Here is a 16,046-nt window from a genome sequence, read left to right on the forward strand (position 1 = left end):
TTATGCTTCCCCTGCGTGGTTATTTGGAGACCAGCGCGCCTGCCGTAGCTGAAGGTGGGGTTTAAACGCAGCAGGTGGAGCTGACTGACTGATCGGGGGCTGCATTTAGTTTTCTGGGGTTAGTTTGTAACCAGCAGCAGAAGAAATGTTTCATAAATCTGTTGGTATTTCATCAATCAGTCTGCCAGTAGTGATTAAAGTTTTACTGCACAGGGGGAGCAGCGCCACCTTCAGGCAGGGAAGGAAACACAGCAGCATCCTGCAGTGTGTCCTCTGACTGGTCTCCTCAGCAGTGGTTCTCTGTTATAGCAGCTTCTCATTTATAATTAACAGCCTGTAGCCTTTCTTTTACTCGTATATCACCTGTTTCTAACCTGCTGGGACCACACACAGAAATCACACGTCAGATTTTCTGGTGTGTCTGCAGAGCTGCGACGCTCTCTGAATAGCAAATACATTCCCCCCTATTACAGCCTCATTCAGAAAACCGACAGCCTGACAGCAGCAGAACAAGACTGAAGACTCCCATTAGTGCAGTCCACTCTTTAATTTTTCTCTCGATTGAACAGCCGCCGCGCTCCCGGCCCGTCGTTCCTCTCTGCGCCGCTCTCTCCTCCCACGCTGCTCCTGCAGGGAGGAGGACGGGGGGCGCGTCTTCAGACTATAAATAGCAAGCAAGGATTGGGGTTAACGGAGGGGGTGGAGGAGGAGGAGATTTTGGGGTGTTTGGATTGACGTCACGGTGGAGAACTGTTCTCATGATAACGGCTTCCAGTCGTCCTTATCGCTCTCCCCTTTCTCTCTACTCCCGACTCTCTTTCTTTATGTCTGAAAAGCATGATTACTGTCAGACCGCCGAGTCACCCTCAGGGTTTCAGGCCTGTACGTTCAGTTACCCGACATACTTAAATGGCTCTTTTTTTTAATGCCTCGTTTTCAGCAGAGGTGGTAAATTCAACATAATCAGTCAGATCTCGGTGTATCTCGTCACATGTTCTAAAATGCATACGTGGCTTTGCTGTGTAGCAGGCGTGGTTATTGTGGCGTTGAGCTGCAGGCAGGTGTGATGCAGGACTGTTGGGTTTAGCCGGTCGGTGCACCAGTTCAGCCTTGCTTACTGGACTGAGCAGGAAACCTGTTTGTCCCAGCTTTCCTGTCTCTCTCCACTGTCCTTTCACAATAAAGGCTGAAGTTTCACTGTGTTTGGGAAATCCTTACCTGTCCTGTTTGTTTCTCTAAGGTTTGGGTCAGAATGAGAAAAAACAGCATCATCCGGGGAATGTCAGCCTGAAATCGGATGAACATTTTCCCCATATTCCAACTTTAACATCTGTGATTTGGACTATTTAAAAAATATTATATGCATTATATTCCAGAAGCTGTAAAAGAATTAAACCCCTCCTCCAAACCTGCTGTCAGAGACTTCGAGCATCCAGTGTTTGGTCATCTTGAGCTGCACTGCTGAGAGTCACAGCGACCAGAGATGAACTGTAACCATCTGAAGGATGTAGCTCCGTAGGCACACGGAGTTTTCTGGATGATGGACATTTAAAATGGTCCCTCAATAAACTGATGCCAAGAGAAAGAAAAAAAAAAAAAAGTAAAATCAACTTAATTTCATCACGTAAAGTTGTTTTTATTTGTTTGGTAAAACTAATGAAAGTAGAGACTAAGTAGAGTCTGAGGAGCTTGGAAAGAAAAGCGTCTGGACTTCTTTACGTTTCTTGAAGACGTTTCATCTGAGAAGCTTCATCAGTTTTAAGACTAGGTGGAGCGATTTAAGCCCTGTGGTAGTGTCCCTAAGAGGGTTGTGGACCCCATATTGATCCTCTACCTAATCACATGAGCCCAAGGTGTGAAAACAGGTGTAGGTCACAATCAGCCAAGGTTTCAGGTGAGCTCATTTTGAACCTAGCCCCACCCTATCATGTGATTTCCTGAGGTCAGATGGCCCAGGATGTGAGTGGGCGTTAAGGCGTCTGGGGAGGGAACTCAAAACTGGATTATAGATGGCAGACAGTTGGTGTCGTAAACCACCGCCTCTGTTCAAAGATGGTCGCTCACAGTGGACATAGATGGCTTCTTTCACTCCTCTTTCAAACCATCTGTCCTCTCTGTCCAAAATGTGAACATTGGCATCCTCGAAAGAGTTGACCTTTGACCTTTAGATGCAGATTAACAGCCGAGTCTTGTCCCGTGGAGGTGGCTCTTCTATGTTGTGTGTTTATGAAGTGGCTGTTTGGTCTCTCCGATGTAGAGGTCTGGGCATTCCTCGCTGCACTGTACAGCATACACCACGTTGTTAGGTTTGTGTTTGGGATGAACCAGTTTGTGTCTGAGTGTGTTGCTGGGTCTGAAGTAAACTGGGATGTCGTGCTTGGAGAAGACTCCCCTGAGTTTCTCTGATAAACCAGCTACACAATCAGAACAATATTGTCATCCCTTATCAGAAACTTCTGAGTCTGATAAGGGATGACAATATTGTTCTGATTGTCCTGCTGATTTTCCAACTAGAGAGAATCAACAGTGGTCCATGACCCTCTTGCAGACTCTTCACCAGTTGTTCTTAGAACTGAAGAAGCTTCTCTGATGAACACTTGCAGACGCTTTTCTTTCCAAACTTCTTAGACTACGTTTGCCTGGATGATCGAGAACCTTCACAGACATAAAGACCTGAAACTGTCAAATTCCCGTTGAAGTGCATCTTTCCTCTGGGAATTTATAGAAAAATCTGTGATGGTCAGGTGGCGTTGATGAACTGATGTGTAATGACAGAGTACGGGTCACTCAGCAGGGCTGGAAACAATCCCTCCATCTTTATTCGCCTTGCTCTCACGCAGGGCCGCGGCGTGGCCTTTGACAGCTCTCGTCTGTTGTCACATAATCGATCCACGCCTACAATACGAGCCTGTAAATGGACTGCATACATAAAGATCTCCTTTGGACTTATTGACCGCTCAAAGCGCCTTACAGAACAAGCCACATTCACCCGTTCGCACGTCGTCACACGGCGCCGTTTTATTTATCGATCCATGTTGATGAACATGAATTTTCCAGTTACGGAAAACTCCCACTTGATGACAGTCGTAGCAGAGCCATCTTGAATCATATGAACAGATAAATGTGCCTCACAGCGATCAGAGTGTTGATGTAAATAAGCGGCTACTGTTGTGCTTCATACAGGGAGGATATGAAGTAACGGCCATAAAAACAGCAGTTTGCACTTTGAGCAGCCTCCTAAATGAACCTGATACCTGAGCAGACACAAACCTGAGCTGATAAAGACGAGCCAGCGCTCTAAAGATAGAAGATAAAAGTAGCTCTAAAGATAAAGCAGAGATGGAAATCTTCAAGTGGCCGTCAGAGGAACTGCATCTCTCCACGCACTCTGGTCAGCCCTGGAGGTCGCTGCTTAGTTTCTATAAATTCATCAAATACCAGAAACACGATCTAAGCTTTATTGTCTGTTTCTGCAGATTAATGTTCACGTCTCTTTCTATAAGCTCTGCACGCTGTGAGCTGTGAGCCGCTGGGCGAATAAGCCGTCCTCCCCGCGTGTTTGTGTGTATGCAGATATATGCGATAAATGAGTTTACCTCGCTCCCACTGAGGTGATTAAATCTGCTGTTATCGATCGTTACGCTCCTCTTCCTCACCTTCACACACACCCACGCGATGCTTCTTTAAATCTGTGACCGTGTGTGTGCGAGCCTCTGCGACTCGGTTCATGTTTAAGCACATACGTGTTCACGGCCTGTGTTTTCCCATCTCGGATCAGAGGTGGGATTAGTCAGATTTTCCTGCATTTTTGTGCTTATGCGACTGATCCTCCTCTGCATGATCTAATTATAATCTGTCTGTGTTAGTCTGCAAGCAGCACATCATTCACTTACACAGCTGGGCTGTGATTCTGACATGAAGGCTGATGATGATTGTTGTTGCTCATCACTGAACCACGATGAGATTTAATTTGCAGACGCTCAGCAAAGTCTAACATCCACTGACTAAAGTCAGTGATGAACTTTTTATTTTTGTTCTTGTTACTCTTATTTGTTTTTGTTGTGTTGTCGTTCTTCATTGTTACACAATAAAAATGTTGAACTGACTCTGAATCTGTGGCTCAGAGCAATGCAGCATTATTATTACTCTTTAAATAATTCAGAGCAGCCAAACAGCAGAGAGGGAGATCTGACAACAACAAACATGAGCCGGCCGTCAGTCCGGCTTCATCCCGAACTCGCTAACAGGACAACTGCTGTAGCAGCAGGAAGGATGAAGGAGCTCCGGCTATTTCTAAAGACACAGAGGGACAGGAGAGAGTTCACCAACCTCTGAAAACCCCTGATGGATTATAATATTAGGATTATATTAATTATAACACTAATATTGACGTTGCACAGATTAAAAATCAATACTCATTCATGCAGCCGAGTCTGTGTGCCATTTCTGGATTTTACTGTCGTTTTAAAGATGCAGTCTTTGCAGGGATGCTCCTCAGAGTTGGGTCAATCGAATAATCACTTTATTTTCTTCTTCCTTCAGTCACCTGGATAACCATCACCTGTGGGACCCCAACGAGTTTGCAGTTTCCTGCTTCAGAATCATCATGTACTCCATCCAGGTACGGTGCACATCCTGTGACACGTAGGTCGAGATGGAAGGGGCTAAAAAATTGAACTGATTTGATCTGGAAGCAGTCAAAAAAAACAGTGCAGCATGTAGTCGAGAGCTCCGCTGACATGCCGAGTCTTTAAAAAGGAAAAGTTCTCTCTAAAGCAGCTGCTGGAGATGTTTTAAGGTCAAGTTCACATCCAGCAGCTTCCCAAAAACTTCCTCGATGTCAAAGGTCGCCTTCTGAAGTAACTGTTTTATTGCAGTTCAGCTGCACAGAGAGAGGTCAAGAAAAGGAGACACAGCCAGCAGGAAATACTACAGACCGCTACTTTTTAATAACTGAGATGCTTCAAAAGAAGAAAAAGTCTTTACTTTCACCTGTTTGTTTTCTATGAGCGGATTATTGCTGCTGCAGTGTGTCCAGTTTTACAGCCACTGTAAGATGTTTGCTTCAGTGGAAATTTGCTGGTTTATTAGCAACAAATGAAAGAACACTTTGTCTAGTATCTGCATTCAGCAGCTAGCTTAACATAAATCCTGCTTCAGCATAACAGAATCAGCCGCACCTGCTCAGATGTGCACTAACTGCAGAGACTGTAAACTTTTTTTATTTAATGTTAATAATTCTGCAAGAAAAAAAGTGATTTATTCGATTAATGTATGATAGTAAATCACATAATATGATTTTAGGATTTAATCATAAATGATTATTGCAAACTGAAAAATTAAACCAGTGCAGAAGTCTCACTTAGCCGCATTCTTTCTAATGGCCAGCAGGAGGCGACTCCTGGTTCAGAGAACTGTCATTGTAGAGAAATTTACTGGAAAATGTCCCAAATTTTAACTTGAACATATGACATAATTCAACATTTTCTGATTAGTTCATGGTCTCGTTTCGTGGTTTTAAGTCTTATTAAATCTAACGTGATGCTCATTTTGTAAACAAAGGTCGCGTTTAGAGTAAAACAGATGATGATCAGCGTGTTCTTTACAGCGGACCTACCTGCTGATCGATACTGTTCACCGTGGTGCGAGTGTGTTGTTTCCCGCTGCTCGTCACGTCTGGTCTAAAAACACGGCCCGCTCTAGTCTATAAGACTGGGCTTCAGAAGCTGCTCCATCATTTATATACAGTCTATCTGTGAAGTTGACATTCACCATGTGATCGACAGCAAACTTTATATTTGTTCCAAACATCATTTGAAATCCTCTTTGGCTTTTTCAGGCTCAGCACTCGCACCACGTGATCCAGCAGGTTCTGAACCACCTCGACACTCACAACAAGAACACGCCGCGGGTCAGAGCCGGCATCGTCCAGGTGCTCCTGGAGACGGTGGCCATCGCCGCCAAAGGATCTGTGGGTGAGTTTAAGTGACGGACTGCTTCCCTCTGCAGGAGGTCGTGGAGGAAGATGTCATCACCTCTCTGAGGTTTAAAAAATGGTGTCATTAGCTTTACCACTGCAAGTCTGCAGATGGCCATAACGTGTCAAACTCAAAAACAACATGCTGGTAGAGGCACAGACAGAGAAGGCGTTAATGTAAAGAAAGAATCTGACACAGCATTACCCAGGATCAGAATTAAATACGTGCATCCATGCAGGGTGTTGGGAAAACACAGATTTCTACTTTTCCTTGAAGTTTGGAATAATTATGTGTGCATTCTTATTGGCTGTTTTGTATGACGACAAAATGTATTTAATAAGATCAAAGATGGCCACCGTGACTGTTCTCACTGGCTTGTGGACATTATGAAGCCTCGCCTTTAGCTTGCTTCTCTGCAGCCAGAGAAAGCTTATCAGTTTTAGAGGCGGCCTCAAGTGGAGATTAGAGGAAGTACAGTTTTTGACACTTCCACATCGATGTTACCTTTCTAGCTCCGTATGTTTAGTTTAAAACCATAAAACCAAAAGACAGTGTATATATAGTATATATTAATAATATTTTCCTTTGACAGGCTAGAAGAAGTAACAAGTTCTGTTTCGTATGTGCGATTATTAAGCCGAGGAGAAAATGTCACGGTCCAGATGAAGCGTTGACATAAACGCCTCCCACTGAAGCTCAAACTAAGCTGGTTAGAGATGAAAGTTGTTAAAAGACGATCTGCACTCTTACTAAATAGAGAGCTGAAACAATCAGCCGATTAACTGATGAAGACAAAAATGACCTTTTTTCTGTTGTTTGTTTTCAGCTGTTTTAAGATGTAAGCTTTGCTGCGTCTTCCTCGGCTTCTTACCTGTCGGGACCACGTTAGTGAAAATGTGTCTTTATTTCACCTGAACTTACAGTTGTGTTGTTTATTAAGTTGAACAGAGCATTAAAAGCAGGCGCTGGGTGGAGGAGGGTTGCAAAGCAGCTTGCAGATTCTCAGCAGCTGTTGACAGGTTGAAGGAACTTAAATCCTAGGCTTTATATATGAGATTTGTCATCGAGTAAGCAAAACTGACTCTTATGTTATTGAAATTTTGATCTTTTTAGACTTTTGAACCTTGGAAGAAATTAAAGTTATGCTACAAGTTTTACTTTGTTACCCAAACTTGAAGAAACAAGTTTGAATTTGAGGAAGCACAAAGTAAAGGCAGAAGTCGGCGATGTTTAAACAGGTGCTCGAGTGTTTTTGATGTTGTCACGTTGTGTCTGCTGTCCCGGGGTTTCATTCTGCTTGAACGTTTGTAGATGCTAATTGCCTGATAATTAAATCATCAAGAAGTTTTTCACTGTTAGGAAGAAAAGAAGTCAACAGAAAACATTCAGATTACTCTGTCCCACTGAGGTGTGAAAACAAATTAAAAACTTGAGTGTATTTAATTGAAGAAAAGCTGTAAGTAGTAATTATTTTTACTGCCTCTTCCTGGAAATAAAACCCAACCTTCCTCCTGGGTAGGAATGATCCAAGGCTCCAAAAGAAGTGACGTGTTCACCTTTGAAAGCGAATACACGATTCCTCCCAATCTGTGGCTCGGTACGGTATGACCCTGTGCTTGGATTTAAACTGAGAGTAGAGCAGCTTCTGCAGACTTCCCCCCTCAGCACACACTCGGCGTTAACGAGCATTCTGGGTAATCACAGCTTTCACATCTCAAGTTTTGTTCTCTTTATAAAAAAGGTTAAAAAAAAAAATAGAAGTAATTAATTTATTTGAACCTCTCGTCTCTTGAGTTTCTTTCCCCTTTATTCCTCTTTTTATCTTTTACCAGCAGACGCTCATAGAGCTCTTAGATGATGATGATGATGATGAGGAATACACCACCAGATACTTCCAGTTCAACTTTAACGTACACAGACTGACCAGAACCAGATCATGTTATAATCTGATGTAATGCAGTAACACTGCAGTGACTGGAAGGGTCAGCTTTATCGTCAGCTTCTGCAGCATTTTGTGATATTTGTCTCTGAGATTTAGGTGTAAACAGCACTAAATAACAGTCATACTGTCAGCCTTTACATAGGCAGCGTCTCCCAGTTAACAAGGTGAGCACCTACGTCCCAGTAATACCAGTAGGTTGATTGCCCTGATGCTGTAGAGGTTCTGCAGGGTTGGCTCGAGCAGTAATGTTTATTTAGGGTTTATTACAGGTTTCTTCACAGTGCGCCCTCTGTACATATTCTATATATTTCTTTCTGGTCACTCTGTGTCACGTGACGTTGGAACAAATCCACAGAGAGTGTCTGAACCGTGAGCTGAGTAAACGGGGGAAGCTGCAGACGCGCAGAGATCACGTTGTGGTTGTGTAGCTGAGTGTTGGTGGTATGTAGAATAGCACCGTCGTGTGATGCTGTGAGTCAGTCTGTGTCAGTAGATTAGAGCCAATGTTAGAGATACTAAAGGTAAGTCAGAATGTTTTGTTGCAGATAATTGTTTGCTCCCAGACTGCTAGAGAAAGTGAAACATAGCCATTCAAAGAATCCTGATCTGTGAGATTTACAAAGATGGATGTAGCTACTGTGATGTCACCCACTGGTTTGTGAAGTCCCGTTTTAAATCAAGATGAGCGTTTCCACCGTCACCATGAAGCTGGATGTGATGACAGACGGGCAGTCGTCAGATAATCCTCCTTTATGAAACAAAGCATTGCAGCCTGACCCGTGTACTGGCAGACCATTAATATCAGCCACTGTTAGCTATTGGCTGATCTGCTGTATTGACATTTATGGCAGCCAATAAGAAAAAGGTAAAGAAGCGATGGAGAAACATCCTTCAACCATGTTATAAGTGCTGACATTGCATAGTAGGCCACTAGAGGGCACTCTGCAATTTCTCTGTTTGTAACGCCACAAACAACAACCAGCTGACCTTAATCGACTAAATAACAACTCGTGACAAATATTAGGGAAATCGATTTGCTTCATGTCGGAAAGAAGAAAAAAACGTCTGTTGGAATATTAGATTATTATATATCTCCAAATATATTATCTGACCTGCTACATGTTTACAGGACCGGAAGTCTTTTTGTAACCAGTTATCACCCTCTACTGGCCATTTATAAAAGTGCAAGCTTAAGGCACTTATGCATTAGCTTCACTTTTAAGTCAGAATCAGAATACAATATAAGGAAATTATATAAAAGAAAGTTATTAAAACAGGCGAACACTCTAAAGTACTAAGTAAACGAAAAAGTTAAAGTAAAGAACAGAAGCAGGAGCAACAGAAACAGGCTGCACGCTGGTTGACGTGTTAACCTTCGAAGTCCATCTTTTATAGTGTTTATGAGCTTGACTCACTTTTGGAGGCGGCCTCAAGTGGCCACCAGAGGAACTGCAGGACTTTGGCACCTCTGTAATGTTGCGTTTCATATTAATAATATCTGCTAAAACTTAATGTAGCTTTATATTACCATCTCCATTTGTTGTTTTTTATTTTCCTGTCCAAGTTTATTTAAAGTTTATCTGTTTTCCGTCTTCTTTAAACGAGCGAGTCCCTGCTGTGCCAGGAGCAGCCCGGGCCATCGTTCAGCGCTGGCTTGTAATAATCTGAGGTGTTGCTTTCTGTGACAGAGTGAATTAGGACTGCAAAGCAGAGCCTGTTCCTGTGTATTTTGCTGCAGTTCATGTCGGATATCTGCAGGTTCAGCTCCACCAAAAATAGCTCACGAGACAATTTTAAGTGTTTAAAGCAAATATGTTTTCTTCTCATTATCACAGCAGCCTGGAAGCTCTCCAAATTATTTATGTTTTAATTGGTCTATTGGTAACATGGCAACATCTGCCTGATGGAAAAGTATTTAAAATTCTTACTTCCCGAGTTTATCCATGAAATAAAAGTTAAGGTTTTAGTAAAAATGTTTTGTCTTATTTTTAATGAAGCAGTCAAACTGTATATTTCCCCTGATTATTGGTTAAATACCAGTCAACTGTTTTATGTTAGCTTAAGGGGGCCAGAGCTAAGCATGTGTGGAGCAAACACAGCCAGAGATCAGCTGGGTAGAAACGAGCGGACCTGATGACACAGGAGGAAATCTATCGGCGCACATGTTACACGTGTGTCTCCTCGACACTCATTCAGTCTGACGCAGGAGTGTCGATATGTTTCAATTTAAGGACGAAGGTTGTTTGAAACTAATGGAGACTGTTCACATCTTGAAGGTTTCAACAGCTGTTTTCTACAAAAATGTGGCCGCTCGGGTGGAGCGTGGGATTTATCCAACGAAGGGAAGCAAATCACGTAAATCTGAAACCTGAAATTTGTGTGAAAACCACAGAATTTTATTTACTGTGAGATTCTGACCAGTCCGTGTGTTTTTGACGCTACTGAGCCGAGTATGTGAATGGCTTCAGCTGGGTGAGGCTGCAGGTATTTATCAAAATCAAAGTTTGTGACTCTCAGCCACTCGTGGACAACAAGCAGTGTCAGCAAAACCCCAAATTGCATTTAGTGACAGCTGACTAATACATGTTTAAACGACTCATTAAAGAGCCCGACCCAGGTGCCTCCAGCCGCCCTGTTTATACAGATGTTTCTACAACATCTGCCACTGGCCTTCAGAATAAATGAACACTTTGAGCCACACCAGGTGCAACGAAACAGGCCCTGTTGTAGGATTAAATAATCTTTCTTTCTTCACCTTTTTGTGAGTTTTCCTATGCAAAGCTCCTACAAAGTAGTTAAAAGGCCCGATACAAACAAAAAATCGAATCCCGTCTGTTCCTGTTTACGAAAATGTCAGGCTAATGTTTCCTGTGCTGTTCATTTAACCTGCTCGCGTGTGTGATGGCAGGGCCCACCGTGCTGGAGGTGTTCAACACTCTGCTCAAACACCTGAGGATGAGCGTGGACTTTGAGCTGGGCGACAGCTCGAGGAGGAACTCCGCCTCCAGCGTTTCGTCCGTCCGCGGTAGAGAGAGCGAGGAGCGGATCGTCCAGAACGCCATCATCCAGACCATCGGTACGAGCTCCTCTATCACTCCAGAGTGTGTCTTAATGAACATGTGCCTGCATGTGTTAGTAAAGATCACCTTCAATGTCAACGTTTTTATTTTTGAGTTCTGACTCATCTTTGTCTCTCGTGGCGTTGCTGCCAGGCTTCTTCGGTGGAAATCTGCCAGACTACCAGCGAGCTGAAGTCATGATGTTCATCATGGGCAAAGTGCCAGTGTACGGGACGCCCTGTCACGCCTTGGACACAGTCAAGATTGGGTGAGTCACACATTCATTATCCAGAGACCCAGGGGTTCCCTTGTGTAGCTGCAGCCAGTCAGCTCGCAGCTTTGAAACGCCGCCGCTGACACAGTGTGCAGCTAAGGCGCCGATTCTGCTGGTCGCTCGTCACAAATGGAGCTGTGCTCACAGGACTGTACTGTCAGGAGCAGGTCCTCCTCTTTGCTCTGGAGTTTTTCATGAAGCTGCTGAGAAAAACAAAGACGAGACTTCCCTGCAGCTAGATGATGATGACGATGACGAAGATGATGATGATGACGATGAGTGGATTTTACTGTCACAGCACAGTTTAAACTGTCCCGACATCAACTGCATGGGTCCATTAAAACGATGTGATTGGCTGATACGTTTCGTAGTTCAGCTGTTGATTAAAAGTCTTTTAAAATCATTTTTATATTATATTTTATCCTCAGAGACCAAAAGCCAGTCATTAGGTCAAAACATCGCTTTTCAGTACTTTAACTCTGTTTGTGGTCCTTCAGCAGCACTGTATGAGGTTTGGGCTGAACCTTTTTATTCAGGTGGTTTCATGGAGTGAAAGCTGTGCTGATTTTTAGCTCAGCGCTGTAACGTGTAACACTGGAAGCAGTTTCTACAGAATAAGCTCGCAATTTTTTCTCTCTTCATCAAATCTTTCTCTTAATCTGTCCTCACTTCACCTCCTGGACACCCCGCGGTGCACCCGTCCCTGCAGCCAGAAAAAAGAAAGAAAAACAAGCTAATCCCTCAGGCGAGAGTGCAAGGGCAGATAATCCCAAATCAGACGAACGCCCTCCTCCTCCTCCTCCTCGCAGACCTACAGGCACTCGCTCTCTCTGCTCCTTTTCGGGTAATTTCTCTCTGCAGCTTGTTGATGCTGCTAACAGGAGGTCTGACAGTGTTTCACTGTAAAAGTCAACACTGAAGCTATCCTGCTGCTGCTTACAGCACCTTTACTCTTCTTCCTCACGTTGAGTCTCCAGACTGTGAAGAAAACCACAGACTGTCTGGACGTCAGTGCGCGTTCATTTTGAAGCTTCAGGTTTTGTGTTTCGGCTGTTTGGTATTTTATAGGCAGAGGTGAGCACATCTGGACTGCATGTTAAAGCTATCACCTAATGCTAGCATAAATGCATCGATGCATCATGAAGTTTTCACTCTGTGAAGTCTATTTAAAAAACACTGAGTGCGTTCTCACTGCCTCTATGTGATTTCAGAAGGTGAGTATTACCTCAGAGCCACACTTGATTAACTGATCCTCAGAGAGTGTTCACACTTCTATAAACGTTTGCTGGTCTGAACCAATCGTGTGTTGACAATGACACTAATAAATACTAAGTCACAGGTAAAATACGGTCATTTCAGACTTCTTGGGTGTTCTGAACCTCACAGCTTTCTTATTTGTCATATAGTTGCTGTAAACATGTAACACGGCAGCCTGTGGGGACTGACTGGCCTCCGCTCTGCTGTACTGGACACTGTGAGTTTGCGGTCGGTCCTGACGGGGTTTCTGTATCTTTTGTGTAACGCAGGCATCAGGGCACCAAGCGGATCCAGACCATGCTGCTCAGCTCCCTCATCATGGTGAGTCCTCTGTTTGTTCCCTCTGTGCTGTTTGTGAGAGGGGAACAATGCGCCGTTAATGGGAGCGAGACAAAGACGGCGGCGTACAAAAACCTGAGCTTTAATAATGAAAACTAAAATAGCGCACAGTCCCGCCCACACCAACCAAACCCCAAAATATCCACGGATGAAAATGCTGGACGTCCTCACATTGAGTCATGTTCTCTAAATTTAAAAACATCAAAGACGTGATTAAAGTTTCCATCGTGAAGTGTTTCTCCGTCCTAATGACACGTCTGCAGTTACATGAAAGTCATACTCGTGTGTTTATTATCGGCCATGTTGGAGCTCTGGCTGTGTAACACTCGAAGTCTGCACGAAGTCGTTTCCTTCTCCTTCATTATCTGCTTCAGTGAGAGACCCTCATCTCCCCGAGACGAGGAGGCACAGGTGGCACCAACATGCACACACACACGTGCACACACACACACATGCACACACTCTCACGTGCCCGCTCCTTTCCCTGCTGCACCCTCGTGCCCGCTCTCTCGCCGCTTCATTACAGATGTCTGTCCTCGTCTCCCCTCGTCGCGCCGCCACCTGCTTCTCAGAGCAGCTGGAGGAGGGGTGAAAGGTCAAAGTATTTATAACGCCATGCGACAGCAGATGGGGCTGAGCATTATGAGGTGTGTGTGTGTGTGTGTGTGTGTGTGTGTGTGTGTGCGTGATTTTGCAGACTGCTGGGAGAAAACCCAGATGTTTCAGGGTTTGTAGTCGGGGTGAAAGCAGGGACTCACCCAGGCTGCTGGGAGTCACAGACACAGGGTCTACTTTTACATAATGCTTGAATGAAGACACGATATGTCCGTCCTCCATTTTCACGAGGGGTCGGAGGTTATCCCGTTGGACACAGGGCGAGGATCAGGACGCAGCTTGGAGAGGTTGCAGGTCCATCACAGGGTCGGATTATTAAATTAGAGTCATTTAATAACTACGCTGGTAAATTAGACCACAGTGCACATGTACGAACACCGAGTGAGAGGAGAACCAGCTGACATGCTCAGTTCACCCTCTCACCTTGTTTGAAGTAGGTGAGTCTCCTTCATTACAGATTTCTGCATCTCTGAAGCTGAATGATCATTCACAGCGAGACTCAGCAAAGTTACACTAAAGCATCTCATTTGCAGCAGCTGCTAACAAACCAAACGCTTTGAATGTTAAAAATTCAGCGAGTTGTGATGGTTTCTACTGCGTATACATCTGTGATGTGCATGTATTGCGAGGCCCTGCTCTGGCTGATCACATGGTCCACGTTACACGTTACAGTGATCAGTGTGGCATCTGCATGCGTGTCTCTGACAGGATAGAATTTTTGTTAAAAACAGTGTACTGTTTGTCATTTTGTGCCTCGACGCGCTCTGAAATCTCACGCAGCAACAGAGTGAGGCGTGCCGACATGGAGCGTGATTGTGATAACGATCAGATTTGTCTTCGGCTGTTCACACTGATCGAAAATGATCACGTCAGAGTCACAAACGGTGGGAAAAGTAAACACTGGCACACGCTCAGCTGCTTGTGAACGTAACCTTTAAGCTCTGCCGATGAGCTGTTTCTCCCTCTGGGTTAATTGCTTCACGCCGCCATGAATCTCACCTTGTCTTCTCTTCCTCAGGTCACCTCCGGCTTCAAGTCTAAGTCCATGGCGGCGGCTCTGCCTCCTCCCTTCCTGGACCCCCTCTTCTCCATCTCTCTAATGGAGGACAGCGAGCTGAGGCAGCTGGTGTTCGAGATCCTGCACAACATCCTCGACCGCCACGACAACCGCGCCAAGCTGCGCGGCATCAGGTAGCGCATCGCTCACGGTATTTACACGAGCCCTGCGGTGCTAGCGCCAGGCTTAACGACGCTCTCGTGTCCGGCTGTGTTACAGAATCATTCCTAATGTCTCCGCACTGAAGATTAAGAGAGAGAAGATTTCCAAGCAAGACGTTGCATTCATGAAGAAGGTATCATAATCCCGCTGAGGGCACAGGTTCTCTTTTCTAAAGAAATACTCTGTTAGATTCTCAATCTTTTACTGCTGACCTCATTTAACTTTAATCGGCCACTGGTGGAGGGAAAAATGTGACACACAGCACAGAACAGTTGGGAAACGCAGTAATCCAAACTGCCAACTGGAAATTACAAAATAAATGTATATTAAATTAATATATAAATTAATATATAAATAAATATATATATATATAAATATATATTATATATATATATATATATATATATATATATATATATATATATATATATATATATATATACATATATATATATAATATATATATATATATATATTATATATATATATATATATATATATATATATATATATATATATATATATATATAAAAAAATAAAATGCATCTCAGAATATAGAATAGGACTTTTAAAGGATCTGATGATGCATAATTATAGCCGATTTGAGCACTCAGTGCTTTCTTACTACAAGCCTCATTCTCCCATTCACACACACTCACACATACAAGGACTTTTTCACACCCTCACACAGGAAGTTTGGGCTTCAGTATCTTGCCCGAGGATACTTCAGCATGCCGGGGATTTAACCACCAACCTTCCAGTTGGTAGATGAGCTCCTCCTGAGCTACAGCGGCCCCGACGCTGGGTCCAAATATCTTTGCGAGGTGATAATTTAATCATAGGCTGTATAGATACTGTATAGTATAAACACTGTAGGGTGCCAGTGTACAACTGGCTTAAATCTGCATTCTTTCTTGTGGCCAGCAGGGGGCAGAAAGTCCGGTTTTTAGAAAGAAGGCAGATTTTTATCAATTAAAAACATGAAAAAAATCGTTGTTTATCTTTTTGTACATGTTAACAATATCAAACAAGAAAAGCTGACAGCACCGTGTGGAGCGATGTTTCTGCTACATGTTTGAAGAGTCACCTGTTATACTGGTGGTCATTCTTTAAATAAGAAGAATACAGGGGCGCAGCCGCCTCATTCTTCTGCTGTCCAGATATTTGCAATGGGCAGCCAATCAGAAGAAAAGTAGGGGGAGGAGCTAAAGCAGGTTATTCCAGAGAGAGAGATTATTGTAACCCGGGAATCTTGGAAAGCTGCTCAGGCTGAGCCGTAGTGAAAACATGGAGCCAGGTCTTTGGAGCTTATTGACCTGGGCGGCATTTCCAGAATGAAGCCCCGCGATTTCACTCGTTCACC

General features: G+C 43.8%; 1 protein-coding gene across 4 annotated transcripts in view; it reads left to right on the forward strand.

Moving 5' to 3' along the window:
- Positions 1-16,046, forward strand: part of efr3a (EFR3 homolog A (S. cerevisiae)) — a 106,815-nt gene that overhangs the window by 73,100 nt on the left and 17,669 nt on the right. For all 4 annotated transcript variants that reach the window (XM_019353966.2, XM_019353964.2, XM_019353965.2 and 1 more), the window contains 7 exons: positions 4,543-4,621; positions 5,840-5,975; positions 10,829-10,996; positions 11,133-11,247; positions 12,780-12,831; positions 14,483-14,655; positions 14,741-14,816. In XM_019353966.2, the coding sequence (XP_019209511.1) occupies positions 4,543-4,621; positions 5,840-5,975; positions 10,829-10,996; positions 11,133-11,247; positions 12,780-12,831; positions 14,483-14,655; positions 14,741-14,816 (799 nt within the window). The remainder of the gene's footprint in view (positions 1-4,542; positions 4,622-5,839; positions 5,976-10,828; positions 10,997-11,132; positions 11,248-12,779; positions 12,832-14,482; positions 14,656-14,740; positions 14,817-16,046) is intronic.

This window comes from Oreochromis niloticus, linkage group LG18, assembly GCF_001858045.2.
Source record: "Oreochromis niloticus isolate F11D_XX linkage group LG18, O_niloticus_UMD_NMBU, whole genome shotgun sequence".
Taxonomy (NCBI): Eukaryota; Metazoa; Chordata; class Actinopteri; order Cichliformes; family Cichlidae; genus Oreochromis; species Oreochromis niloticus.